We start from the raw sequence: 15,322 nt of genomic DNA on the forward strand, positions 1-15,322 counted from the left end.
CCTGTTGCTTTCCATACCAGCACATAATGGATATCCGTGCAGTTACCATGTGAAAATCCGGATGATGATCCTCATCAAGGGCTGACTGAGTGCAAAGAGGTTATATTCTGCAGTAACCTCTCCACTCTGCCAGAAAAACTCCAGGTGCTGCCCTCCCCACTCCCTCAGCCTGGCGCTCATCACCATCATCAAGTGCGTCATACTTCCGACGCACGGCCGCCCACGTCCCTTCCAGCCTTTAGAAAGCTCCAAAAAGTGCGGGAAGGGCGTGCCCGTGGGTCCAGCTTGCGTCCTTACCGCTGCTGATCAGGGACGTTCCACTCCGGACCTCTTCAGTGCCGAAACGTCCCCTGGAACTTCCGACCACCCGCTGGACCTCCAAGTGTGCCTCTCCTTTGTGCAACATTAAAAAGTAGTTAGTAGCTGAGGCGAGTGACACAAAGCCAAGATCTCTCTCTCACCTGCTCCCCCACCCTCAGGAATTCTCTATAGCCAGGTTAGCAGACTCAGTCAGTGAGGAGGTGGGGTAGCATGACTGTATACTGCAGTTGGCAGCCTCAGTGACTGGTACAGAGGACATCAATTTAAGTGTATTTTAGCAGAATTCTGGCCCTTAGGACATGGATAGAGACATTAGACTTCTAAAATGTACGGTGTCTGGTTGGTGGCAGTCGCTGGTGACAGGTTCTCTTTGAAGAGGACCTTTCACCACCCACACAGACACTGACTGCCTCTGATTGGACAGTGTCAGAGAAGATTAGCATATACACATGCCCCCACCCTCGCTGTATCACCTCCTCTCTGATGATTTGGTACATTGAATGGTCAGAGAATGGGCTCATATCTTGGTAACGGTGGGGGCTAGGAATACAACTCAAAGTGCCCCTGAATCGGTGAACAAGACCCTGCATTCTGTATATGTTAAAGTTAATAAGTTTGGGGTGGTGAAAGGTCCTCTCTAAGAAGTAATACATCCAGAATAAGATCAAGGTTTACCATTTCTTACCTGTTTCTGCAGTTCGCCCCACCCATAAAACAAAGTTCCTGCCATTGAAATGTTTGTCTTTAGGTTAAATATACAAGCCTCCCCAGTTTACTTTAGTAAGCAGTCTTTTTATCCATTGGGTCTCTGAAATGACTAATCTGCAGGTAATTTTATACTTACCCTCCCCATGTGTGTCCAGGTAGTCGGCATCTTCCGGGGGAGTCTGAGGGAGCAAAGCATGCAGCTGCCTGGAGACTACAAAGACACTGTAAACCCTAAGAGGCATCTAAGAATGGTCTGAGGTCTGATCGAGGAGGTATCCCTGGGAGCAGTAACTTAAAGGGGTATTCTCGTCTGGGCATTCACATTCAGTTTGATTAATCTGCCATTAATAAACATATCTTCAATTAGATGTTATTAAAAAAAATGTTCCTGTGTGAAGATAATTTTCCATAGATGTAGTGGCATGGTCCCTTAGAAACGAGATGGCTTCCTCGGATACGGCCACCTCTGCTGAAGGGATTGCAAAAATAAACAAAGTTTTTGTATATGAAATATCTGAGAATTACTACATGTCCCACAGCCGTCCTGTAGTGATGATCGCTGAAGCCAGGTGGTCAGAAAGGGCTCAATAGCGCATGTCTGGCCACTGCTGCCTAAATGTGACGTGGTCGTAACCGAGGAAGCCATCTCGTTTCTAAGGGACAACATGGCTATGTTTATGGGAAATTATCTTCACACAGAAACATTTTTTTTAATAACATCCAATTGAAGAAATGTTTATATATGGAAGATTAATTAAACTGAATGTGAATGCCGAGACGAGAATACCCCTTTAAGTTGATACAAGCTGACATCCTCCACCAACCTCCGCATTCCCGCAGTAGATACCTCTCAATCCTGACCCATGTAGGGACAGGAAGGGACCAGAGGTGCAGGAGGAGCCTTTTAACCCCTCAACATCCTGTCCCTTCAGGAGTCAAGGAGCAACCTCCAGGGGACCACCATGGGGGACATAATAGAAAACTGGCGTACAAGCCCTGATAAATCTCCCCCAAAGTCTATTTCAGGTGCAGTTTAGTGATTAAGCAATCACGTTATAAACAGGATTATAATCATGTTGGGGCATTTTGCAACGTGGGGATACCATTAAAGAAAAAGCTTCAGAAATTCCACATCCAGACATTTAATAAAAATATAGCCATAAACATTTTTTATTATCAAGTTATAAAAAGGTCATACAATCCCCAAAATTGTATTAATGAAAATGTCAGCTCCTCCTGCAATAAAGAAATATATTACCGTTCTTTACACCAAATTTTCTAAAAGTTCGGGACATCATAAGGGGATATAAAGGGAATTATATTTTGGTTTTTACCCTGATTTTTTTGAATAAAGCATTTTTCCAATAAACACATCTGCTTTCTGTGTGCAATTTATGGACATCATAATATGGTCATTAAGGAAATTTTTTTTCCCTATTTGGACCACACACAGTGACAGCACATTGTACTGTATATGGCAAAAACTATGCAAGTCTTTCATCAGATGTGTCATGTTAACATCAAGTATGGCAGAACAGATATGTGGCAGATCAGAACAAATTATAGTTTTTAGTCTTTATTTTAAAAAAAATTAAAAACAAAGTCAATTTACAGCAGTTTTCCAGATAAATCAATCAGCTGATAAAAAAAATCCTTTACAACAGGAATGACCATCACCTGTACATTTGCAGTTCAGTTCTCTACACTGCGTTACATCACGGGCAGCTACTGCTTGGATACAGATTTCCTATTTTTTATCAACGTTCCTGTACTGTAAAATGCATAGTGCAGCTATTTATCGTTGCAAAAATTTGGCTCATTAGATACGAACCATTCCGTCTTTTCCTTGAAGAGAACCTATCACCATGGACCTTGTCTTCACAGAGGACAGGTTGCAGAAGCCCATCACAGCTGGATAGCAAAAGATGTTTTTCTGCCTTTTCTGTGCATTTGCATTACAATATATTTATGTGTTTTAACTTACTTTGCATTCGGACAGAATCCTGTTCTGAGTCCCAGGTTTGTCTTAGTTTGGATGCATTTAAAAAGAAAAAACATGTGACTTGTCTGTGCTTCTCAATCACACCATAGCTCTCACCTTTCCGCTCTTGTACAACCCCTCCCTCCCCCTGATGTCAACTTCTCTGACTGTCTAAGTGAAAGAGCAGGAGGGAGGAGCTGTAAAGGAGCACAGAAGTAGAACAGGATTCTGTCAGGGTGCAACGTAAGTTTAAACACACAATTATATTATAATGCAAATGCACAGAAACAGTAGAAAGACATCTTTGCAATCCAGCTGCAATGGGGCTCTGAAACCTGTATTTGGTGAAAGTGAGGTCCCTGGTGACAGGTTCCCTTTAAGGAGTTAATTTCATCAAACCAAGTGGCCAGCATTCTTCCATCAGATCTGGATGTTATTAAGAAAGTCTTCGTCATCACATTCTAGAAGTGTAGGCATGTGCTCCAGGTTCACATGTGACTTATAAAGACTCTTTCCCCTCTCAATGTCCAAACATGTCAGTTGACCCCCTTTGAGCATCGTGTAGAAGTAGTAATGGAAGTCTCTGCCATAAGTGTCACATGATACAGACCAGCCATACTGTGGTTGTGCATAGTGACGTGCACGGAAATGTGGCGGGGAGAAAGTGATTGACATGAAGCATCCATTGGGGGCGAGAACTCGACCAACCTGTTTAATACAAAACACATGTTTAGGAGTCAGCAGCTAAAAAAGTATGTGGAAAGCAATGATAAATGGAAAGTTAACATATGATACATACAGATAGAGTGCTGCAACAATCACTACCAATCCAAATATCCCATTTGTATCAGTGTTCATCGGACAAAGAAAGCAAAATCACAGTTTTGTAAAGGAGAGACGGTAAGCTGTATTATACTTCTGTAAGCAGGGTACATGATGTAGGTAAGATACAGTGAGGGCATCCATTTGCTAAGGGATTAGGGATGTCGGACAGAGAATCTCATAAACCTGTATTCTTAAGAAGCAGAGATATGTATGTGTCTGCCCAAATAAAAAGATGCCTAGAGGCGGCTTTGTTTCCATGGCAACTTGACCAGACAACACTCAATACTGCCTTTGTCTCCATGGAAACTAACAGGGCCACAAATTTATTTATCCTCTAGAACTCCACCTTTGATCAAATTAAATAGGTTAGAGGTCATCACCAAAACATACATAAAAGGTCATCTTGTTGAGGTTATCTTAGAGAGAAAACTCATCATAAAAACGTGGAACTAAAGTACAAATATTGCAAATTGCAAGCATCACAGCCATGCCGTATTGTCACTACCTGCTAGAACTGCAGAGCAGTTTGCAAACTTTCACTCATGTCTTCACAGGCTAAAGCAAGTGCCCACTCTGCCGCGGCTCTCTTCATGCCCACCTGTAGTGTAAGGTGGTGTAAAGGGAGGAATAATTGCACTAAGTGGCGGTTCAATAGTAATTGCCATCATTTCTGGGCTCGTACACTGCCAAAGCTGCCATAGAACCTCTGATAAATATCACTAAGGGACTACAAGCAATATACTGTACCACACACAGAGGTTACAATAGTTACATCTTTCATTACAGTAAATTGTTACTGTTAGTATTATAAAAAGTTATACAATTTTCCAATATACTTTCTGTATCAATTCCTCACGGTTTTCTAGATCTCTGCTTGCTGTCATTCAATAGAAAACTTCTATGTCTACATCCAGTGGACATGATGTCTGAGGAAGAGGGCGTGTCCCTCGAAACGTCACATACCAACATGGAGCTTTCCTGTTTGGCGTGCGAGTGAGGTAGAGTCTCTGCCCTAGGGATCGTATTTATGTGAGTCTTTTCTACTATCATATAATTCAAGTACCGTGAATCGGACTTAAAGAATGGTGAATATTTTGCTATGTGAATTGGCTCACTAGACCCCAAGATATTTACAGGTCTTGCAAGCAAATATTAAAAAGAATATACTAATGTCTATGCATAATTATGGAATGAAATGAGAAGCATTGAAAAGTATTGTATGGCTATGAATTTACAAAGTAAAAGCAACATTTTGTGAAAGAATATTGGTTTGGTCAATTTTTGGACATTGTTCATTGAATGCGATTTTTGAGGAGAATTGGAGAGTCTCCCGTCCTAGACCATAACATAAAGAGAAACTCCACATACTGTGTTTTATATCCTACATCCAGTGGACAGAAATCTGACCATGGTCACACAGGTGCACGGCTTGTTATATTACAAATCTCTAATTACGCTCAAGAACATGATGAGCTGTGCACCTGTGTGACCAGGGTCAGATTTCTGACTACTGGAAGTAAACATAGAAGCTTTCTATAGAATGAAAACAAGTAGACATACAATTTTCCAAAATACCCAAGATAACTTTTTTTTACATAAAAACAAGAACTTAAATTTGCTGAAATTGGAATACCCCTTCCAACCAGGAGAGTTCTGGTCCATGGTGACTATTATGGTATCAACACATTTGTTGGTTTTGCTTACACCATGTACAGCATATGCTCACAAAAAAAAAAAATAAAAAATAAAAAATAAAAAATATAATAAATAAAAAAAAAAAATCTGATATTCGCATCTTTATCCCCAAAAACTGCTCCAGCTCTGACACTGCTCTGGTCCCTGCCCAAATTTACCTACTGGTGTCTTTATACATAAAGGAAATGCCTGGAGATCCTGGGACAGCTGAGGCTGGAATATCTTGGTATTATGAAATTCCTTCTAGAATTCCCACTTTTATGTTGGCACCCACCCGTTTACCTATTTAATAAACAATTTGCCGTCAAACTCTGATTCAAATGAGCAGAGAAGAGACACAGAGGCTGGAAGGGGGTGTAAGCTCAGACACCCCTATCTCTGGTTCTATCACATAGTCCTAGAAATATGCTTTTGGCATCATATAAGATCAACGGCTAGCACATGATCAAAAACAAATGTGTGTATGAGACCTTAGGAATATTTGATTGGTCGGTGTCGGACACCCTGCATTCCCACTGATCTGCTTTTTGAAGTGCTCCTGTGAGCGACACTTCTGCTTCACTGGGTATTGCCGCCGACTACATTTTTCACATGGTCTGCTTCAAACTCAGTCCATTTCAATTACATGGTGCCGAGTTACAATACCAAGAACAGTTACTGTACATTATTACTGGCCCAATATTTTATAAGAGGTGAGAGACCACAGAATTTGTCTGAATGATAGAGACTCTTCAAACAAACACTTGCTGATCCAAGATCAATCAGCTTTCCTAGATCGTACCTTTATAGCACTGGTAACATATCACCTGTCTGCCACTACACTCTACTGTCTTTCAGGTTGCATTAGGGAAAATGGAGACAAAAGTATTTGTAATGCAGTCGCAAATACATATCTAATAAGCTGACCATAAACTACAGTATACAGTAAACACAGTATTCCCATGTAGATAGAAGTCTACAACACGTGCCTGGTAATAGAACTGGCAAACAAACACAGCACCACCTACTGCACATCAAGAAGAATTACAGCAAAGCACGTGTATCAAAGTAAACACCATTTACAGTATGTACAATATATAAATTAGGCCAAGTTCACATCACCACTACAGGTGCCCTTAGCTCTATTCCATGGATAATGGAAAGCCCTTTTGTTTGTATGTGCATATATCTCAATAACGTGTATGCATGCAAGTTTCCCTTCCAGTACACTTCGGTTATTTACCATGGAATAAATAGCAGGACCATGTGTCACATAGTCAGTAGTGTGGATGGGGTTAAGGTAAAGCTTTAAAGGGATATGCCCCTGAAAGAAGGTTTTCATAATTGAATCCCCTAGTGATGTTCTACACAATAAATATCATTATTAACCCCTTACTTTACTATGTTACTGAGTTTTATTGCCGCTTTAGCTCCTAACACTGAGGGCATGTTCACATGATCCATCACATGGTGTGTCACGGTTTTTGATGCCAAAGGCTTTAGCTTTAAACATATGCTTAAAGAGGACCTCCTAGTGCTTGAGCAAACGCCGCAGTGTTAGAGTGATAGCGTTACCGGAAACCTCTGGTAAGACTATCTAACACTGCGGCGGGGTACAATGGGCGGGGTCATCGGACCACTTGCAAAGCTGTCCGATGTATCAAGGAGGGGGCAGTCCGAGGCGCTGCCTCTTCCCCGGACCGGCCCGCTCGCTCCATAGGCCGGCAGTGACTGCCCCGCTAGGCCCCTAGCCACGCCCCAACCCCAGCTTTGCGAGCTGTCCTACAATTAAACTATACCCCCCCGCTGTGTTAGATAGCGTTACTGGAAACCTCCGGTAACGCTATCACTCTAACACTGTGGCGTTTGTTCAAGCACTAGGAGCTGCTTACTGTAGTAAGCAACTCCTAGTGCCGATAAATTGGGTGACACGTCCTCTTTAAGTAACATTGCGTTTTAGCAAATACAATAGAAACGCGCTGTTAACTCACCATGTGATTCAAGTTGAAGCCTTTAGAATGTGTCAAAAACGTGATGCAACGCATTGTGTGAACGCGCCCTCAGGCTGCATTCACATGTTCAGTTTTTCAGGTGCAGTTTATGATGTCCAAACCAGCAGTGGAGTGAAAAAGGAGCAGCTTGTCTCAATGATATGGTTTTACCTATTATGATCCACACCTGCTTTTGGCTTCAAAAACTGCATCTAAAAAACTGACCGTGTGGCTGCACCCTCAGGATGCGGTCACACGTTGCAGTTAAACTGCATTGCAATTAGTTTTGGGTTGGTTTTAGGTGCAATTTCGTATTTTAACAAGTGAAAGACATCAAATCAACAGGTGAATGACATTTATTGAACAAGTTTCTCCTTGAAAATCAAATTCATCTGTTCAGTCTTTCACCTGAGAAAGTAAAACTACACCTAAAACCACCTCAAAGCTAACTGCAATGCAGTTGTAACTGGATTGTGTCCCCGAACCCTGAGGGCGCATTCACACAATGCGTTGCGTTTTTGACGCATTCCACTGGCTTCAGCCTTGATTACATGCAGAGTTTACATTGCGGTTCCACTGAATCTGCTAGAACGTAATGTAACCTTAGCATGTAATTACTGATGAAGCCAGTGGAATGCGTTGAAAACGCAACGCATCGTGTGAATGCGCCCTGAGGATGCGGTCACACGTTACAGTTAAAACTGCATCGGAATTAGTTTTGGGTTGGTTTTTAGGTGGTTAAAACTGCATCGCAATCAGCTTTGAGGTGGCTTTAGGTGCAGTTTTGTCAATTGAACAGGTGAAAGACATAAACTGAACGAGTGAATTTGATTTTGAAGGGGAAACCTGCTCCACAAATGTCATTCACCCATTCAGTTCATGTCTTTCATCTGTTCAATTGACAAAACTGCTCCTAAAACCACCTCAAAGCTGATTGCGATGCAGTTTTAACTGCACCGTGTGACCGCACCCTCACACGTTGCAGTTACAACCGCCGCAATCAGTTTCAGGTGGTTTTAGGTGCAGTTTTGTTAATTAAACTTGTGAAAGACATGAACTAAATAGGTGAATCCTGTTCCACAAATGTCATTAACCTGTTGAATTAACAAAACCACACCTAAAACCACCTCAAAGTTGATTGCAGTTTTAACTGCAACATGTGACCGCACCCTCAGTGATCATCAGTGTAAAAAGAGTGTGGATGGGGACACTATCAGTAGGTACATTATGATCTCTCTGGTTTTGTGAGATGCTGTGTGTCGACAATGTCCTTAGATTATCAGGGCACAGGGTTTATCTACACTTTTATGTAGCATCTAAACATTCTACTAGTATCTGACACAAAGAAAAAGAAAGAGGAGGCAGTTCAGAGATGAGATGCATATAACGCACAATGACACACCAGCTCCGCTACATCTAAGCTATAACAAACACTGTCAGCTCTGCAACATCTCACCTATAAACACACAGTATGGCACAATATAGGTATTTTGGCTAATTTATTAACCCCTTAGTGACCACCCATACAAGTTTCTACATCGGTCAACCAAGGGGCCTTTGGCTAGGAAGACGGGTTCTTACATTGACCTGAACCCGGAAGAACTTTGACCCAGCTGTCACATGACAGCAGGGCCCCCGTTTAACCCCTTAGATCCAGTGGTCAACGTTGTGACCGAGGGATCTATGTACCTGGTGAGGGAGGGAGGGTGCAATCTTCTTTTCCAGATAGCCAGAGACCTAATGAAGTACCCGGCTGGACCAAGCAGTCGGTCTGTCTGCCTGAGCAAGTGCATAGGCTAGTACTTCTAATACACTTCAATATATGGTTATTGCAGTGCATTAGTATGAACTAGTGATCACATGATGAATAGTTCATATGCTAGTAAAATAAAGTAACCACAAAAAATAAAATGCATAAAAAATGTCCCAAAAGCCCCCAACACATAAAATAATATAGAATTTTTAATAAAGTGGGAAAATATCACCATTAGCCTTTGGATTGCATTTCAGAAAAATTATTTCCAAAAAAATTAATAACTTTTCTATTTTTCTGTGTACAGAGCTGTGTGAGGGCTTGTTTTTTGCGTAACAAATTGTACTTCCTAGTGAAGGTATTTTATATTCTATGCCATGCACTGGGAAGTAGAAATAAAATACAAAATGCAGTAAAATTGACAAACCGCATTTGTGGCATTTTGTTGTGGGCTCTGTATTTACATCTTTTACCAAATGCCGTCGTCAACACAAAACGGAGATATGGTAAATGTTAGTCTCATTACTAAAATTAGTTATTAACTATCAGTTAGAAAAACAATATATTTAGAATTTTGAAAATATCTAATTTTTTCAAAATGTTTACCAAATTCACCTTTTTTTTTTTTTTTTTTTTTTTTTATAAATTATTTCTAAAATATAGCAACCAAAATTTCCCACTAACTAACTTGAAGTACATATTGTCACACTAAAAAAAAAAACAAACAAACAAAAAAAAAACAAAACACTTGGTTAATGTAAAGCATTCTAAAGTTATAACCGGATAAAGTTAAACGTGCTGTTTTTTTAAAAATAGGCCTTGATCATGAAGCCACAAATGAGCTTGGTCACTAAGGGGTTAAACAAAAAAAAACTGAAATATTACTTGGTCATAAGTATTCAGATCCCTTGTTGTGACACTCCTATTTAAATCACATGCTGTCCATTTCCTTCTGATCCTCCTTGAGATGGTTCTACTCCTTCACTGGAGTCCAGCTGTGTTTATTTAAACTGATTGGCCTTGATTAGGAAAGGAACACACCTGTCTATATAAGACCTCTCAGGGTGCGGTCACACGTTGCAGTTATAACTGTATCGCAATCAGTAGAGGTGCTTTTAGGTGCAGTTTTGTTAATTTAAATGGTGAAAGACATGAAGTGAATGGGTTAATTTGATTTTGATTACATCAAATCTACCCTCAGGATTCTGATCAATGCTGGAGTTATGGTAGGATGTGGACATGAAGTTGCAGATTTGGTGGAGTTGTTCTACCATTGTCTCTTTAATCAATCCTATAACTACTTTAGAAGCCCTTCTATTACACTGCAGCCAGGACTCCCTCTCCTCTCCGTTTTACCTGGCCCCATTTCAAAAATTGATTAAGTCTCCTCTGACATTTTTTTGACAGCTACTGGCCAGATCGTACCAAGAAAGAGGCGATTCTCAGATGAGAGATGACCGTTGCTACTCCCAATCATATTATTTGGATGGAGGATCTGATAGCAGTAGATGATGAAAGAATAAATGGGCAGAACTTATCAATGTCTTGCGAGATCCAACAGTGCAGCCCTCGACACCACTAGGCTAGTGCTGCGCCAGATTTATCCTTGTGATGAATTCTGCCCATTTAATCTGTCACAGCAATAGTCTATAGAGTTCTGCTTTTACCTACCCTTAACTGTGCGCCACAATCTGATGAACCATCCCAATTTGTCGGAAAGTTTTTTAGACAGCTTTTTTTTGCGCGAATCCAACATTTTCCTCCAATGTGTTTACACGACCATAACCCTATGGTTGACCTGCAGGGATTCAAATTCCTTTGTGCCCTGGATCTCTGGTTTTCTGTCAGTATTTTTTGATATAATGTATCCCTCCCTCTGCAACTCCTTACTTGCCCACTGGGCCAGCTACAGCCTTTTAGGTCTTTTCCCCTTCGTTACCTCACCCCTTCCCTTTATGTTTTGTTCCCCTTGTCTAGTCGTTTGTGTTCACTAGTTAATTGTGTATTTTGTTAACTTTATATATGCAGGGTGTTTACACACCAGTGATTTTCTTTGCCAATTTCCAACCCGGTAATTATTTGGTGTTGTGCTCATCAGGTTCAGACAAGATTTGTTTGCTTATGCCATTCTCGATAGTAATGTTATTTACAATTTGTAAATTGTTTGTACTTTCATAATAATAATTATAGACCCATAAACTTACTTCACTTAGGACTTGATCCACAAGAGTAATGGTATCTTGGCTAACTCTCCACGGATCTTTCTCATCCACCATCATAGCGTCGAGGGTTCCCTTTTCAATAACCAGGTCAAACGTCTCATCAGGAAACTGAAGATGCCGTGCATCCATGACCATCCAGCTCATGTCCGGTACACAGGCATTTCTCTGGGCCATCTCCTTGATACATACTGGGGAGTAATCAATACTCACAAGAGGTCTAACTCCTTCCTTGTGCAACTCAGCACTCAATGAACTTGTGCCACATCCTAGAAGGATAACAAAAATATATGATTACTTATAATCCCACATGATACAGAGGAGCAGTGAAAACAATGTCTGTAGCGAATCCCTGGCTTGTACATGACTACATACCACAGTGTGACTCCTCTTACAGTATCCCTATCCAAGAATCCCTGTATACTGTGAGTCTCCTCTACGTGGAAAGGAGGGCCTTTTATCAAGGTCACTGGCCGAGGTATATATCCATCTATAGATCTCCAGAGAAATATCTCTGTACTGCCCAGTCGAAAATGTGGTCGCCTCTTTAGAAAACAAAATAATTTGAGTGTAAATGCTTAAACCCATGTTTCACAATCTGTCGGTAGCGGGAGGCGGAGTCAGCTACGGCAGGGCCGAAATGTGACGGGGCACACCGATATGCCAGTGGGCCAGTCCGACCCTGGATGTTAGTATCTGTGTACTTTTGATAATTTTATGTGTGTACTATTTTAAGCTTACTAGTAAAAGTTAAATAAAACCTACAATGAGGAATATGCCATCAGAACTAGATCTGATGGTAGATTCCTCCCACCTGCCTTTAGCCCTGGTTTAAAACCTTTATTTTAATAATATGTTAATTAACTGCAGAGGCTAATGGGGTGTGTACTAACCTGGTCAGGCACTGGGAGCTAAGGCTACTCCACGCCCCAGTAGCCACTGCAGTTAATTTACATATTACTAAAATAAAGTTTTTAACAAGTTAGGTTAGGTTCCAGGATTATTAAATTACAGATTAGGAAAGAGGCGTGGTAGGTTTCCTGTAAGTATTAATTCCATTTTTTCTCATTATCTCTTCTAAAGTTTAATTATGCTCTACATTTATGAGAAGAATAATTAACATTGCGTTGGAATATTAGGGAAGATTTATAAAAACTGTTGGAGTGTAAAACTGATTTAGTTGCTCATGGCAACCAATCATAGTCAAGCTCGGCTCTGGAGGCGGGACACTCTCCCAGCCACCTGTGACGGCAGGACAGCACCCAAAAACCGGGATAGTCCCACCAAATCCGTGACAGTTTGGTGTTATGGTAATAGTTGTAGTGATCAACCACATTAAAAGTGTAAGGCACCGTGAGGGAGCCAGACAACTGCCGTGCAAAATATAGGACACGTCCTATATTTAGGCAGATTTTCTGGGTGGCCATTCAGCTTTCAGTGGAGAGGGGAGGAGTGAGGAATGGTCACCCCGACTCCCTTCTCGAACTGGTCATGTGCTACGCCTGGGATCTGGTCCAGGTGAGCACACAGGCCTTACATGCCAGGTGTTTGCTGCCATCTGCAAAAGGTTTAAGTGCAGCTGTCAAGCGTAACCACATCAGTTATTGGAGGGGAGTGTTGATGTGTTTAGTGAGCCCATCCAACAACTCATATGGGAGTGCTCATAATGGAGAAGCAATCATACAGTAATGTCTGCCGCTCCCTCCATCCACAGCAAACCAGCAGGACGTCACAGAAAGTCCCAGGAAATGCTGCCTGAGCATCATGTGACCAACGGCCTCAAGGAAACTTTATCAGACCAAGTATAATATGGATGACCCTATTAGATTCTTATACTTATCCTGGTAAAGTTATCTATAAGTATCCAACCACTTAAATGACCCTTATATAGGAGCAGCATACTGCCCAGTACTTTACATCACATAGATAGATGTACAGTAGATAACTGTGCACATGTGCTATACTGACAGCAGGCACTTCTAGCCATAGCATGGACAGGTCAAAGGAGTCAGTGGTCCACGTGGTCTTATGCGCCGGGGTAGGAGGAAGCCCCGCTCCTGGTGATGGGGCAGCTACGCTGACGTACAATTCTACTTCAATAAAAGGTAAATAAAAAGTCTTCTGTTCAATTTCCGTTCTCCAGGGATTCTAGTGGACCCTTTGGTACATGTTAATAACACTATAAAAAATTGGAATACTTCAAGGTTTTTTGCTCTTATGTACAGTAAGAGAACTTGGCCCAAACAGATGGGAGTGCAGAGGCAGCTGAAGCACTTGGGGTCGCAAAGGGGCCTGACCCAATGTTCAGAAGCTTCACCACTACTCAACTTTCACCTATAGGGGGCAGCTCAGGGTGAGGAAGGCGCCCTCACTTATCACTGGACTGTGACTGAAGTAGCTGCAGCACTTCCCCCCTCCTCACCCGGGACAATGGCTCTATACTGTTATACACGGAGCTGTAATATTAAACACGTGCTAAGGATTAGCATCCCCGCTGCCACCGCCTCCTAGTTAGATGGATGATGGGAGGAGATACATCAGTACAGGAGAAAGTGTGAGTACCGAGCACGAGTCCTCTAGTCCCGGGCCGCAGCTCTCTCCTCACAAGGTGTGCGAAATCATGATAAGAGCCAAACCACTCGTGCCCGCGCTCCTCCTCCTCGTACCGGCTGTCCCAGTACTGCAGCTCCTTGTACCGGCCCGACATCTGCACCTTTAGCCGGCGACAACTCCACGCGGGTGGCGGCGTCACTGGGGGGGCGGGACTTACACAGCCAATCAGCTGCGCGCTAACCTCCTACTCCAGCCACGTGTCCTGAGCCTCTGCACTGTGTCATATGGAAATAGTGCAGGAGCTGCCGCCGTCCCGTCATCCCCTCTGCTCCCCCTGAGGGCTGCATTGTAGTCTGCTCACAGCGTGTAGTAGTAGCAGCTCCCCCTGGTGTCAGTATTCTACCATGACACATACTACATAGAACGTGTTATCAGAAGCCAGTCCTTCCATTGAAATCCGTATTCTAGTCTGTGCAGGACAGGGCGTTATCAGATATAAGTCCCTTTTCCTGGAGTCACTGGCACAGATATACATTAAGGGGACACTCAACACATCATAGATCTGAATGAATGAAATATTCTTATTGTTCTGTACAGATTGAAATCTTTTATAAAGCATTTAAAGGAAACCTACCACTTCCAATAGGGCTTCTAAGCAGCTAAGCACGTACCACCGTGCTGCTTTGTATATAAAGATTACTAGAGTGTTTAAACGCTCTTGAGCTGGTGCACGGTATTTGCTGCTTAGCAGCACTATTGCAAAGTGGTAGGTTTCCTTTAAGACAATTTTCAGACACTTCTAGGCCGGCAGCACATGTGACGTATTGAAGCAGTCCGTTAAAAACGCATGCGTTTTTGAGCGGTTTTACCAATTATCTTAATTAAAACGGGTCAAAAACATCTGCGTTTTTTAAAAACCGCCTGCATTTTTCAAAAACGTCTGCATTTTTTAACGGACTGCTTAAAACGTCCCAAAAACAGGTTCAAAACGCCACGTGTGTCACTAGCCTTATAGCTAGTACAACAAAGGGGGCTTGGTCTCTGGAAAGGGGCAGTTTTCTAGTATTAAAGGGGCAGTTATCTGGGTGTTAAAAATTACTGAGGGACAGGCTATTTAAAAATAACAAACATGTACTTACCTCCTCCGGCGCCGCCGATGTCCCGTGCCGCGGCCCCTTTGATCCGTGCCCCTGTTTGTTTACAGGGGCACAGAAGCCGCGCACTGGAAACTTCCGGTCCGCGATGTGGCCGGCTCCTCCCATCTGCCCCGATTTGCGCCCCTGTATACAAACCGGCG

The 15,322-nt window shown here is 42.2% G+C and overlaps 1 protein-coding gene across 1 annotated transcript; it reads right to left on the reverse strand.

The window, feature by feature from the left end:
* Window positions 1-2,589: 2,589 nt before the first annotated feature.
* On the reverse strand, window positions 2,590-14,232 carry EEF1AKMT4 (EEF1A lysine methyltransferase 4). The gene is made up of 3 exons (XM_072142386.1): window positions 14,035-14,232; window positions 11,458-11,741; window positions 2,590-3,718 (listed from the first exon to the last, which is right to left on the reverse strand). The coding sequence occupies exons 1-3, from the start codon at window positions 14,177-14,179 to the stop codon at window positions 3,431-3,433; spliced, it is 717 nt and encodes a 238-aa protein (XP_071998487.1). The 5' UTR covers window positions 14,180-14,232; the 3' UTR covers window positions 2,590-3,430.
* Between the last annotated feature and the right edge of the window lie 1,090 nt (window positions 14,233-15,322).

Source organism: Engystomops pustulosus, chromosome 3 (genome assembly GCF_040894005.1).
Source record: "Engystomops pustulosus chromosome 3, aEngPut4.maternal, whole genome shotgun sequence".
NCBI classification, from domain to species: domain Eukaryota; kingdom Metazoa; phylum Chordata; class Amphibia; order Anura; family Leptodactylidae; genus Engystomops; species Engystomops pustulosus.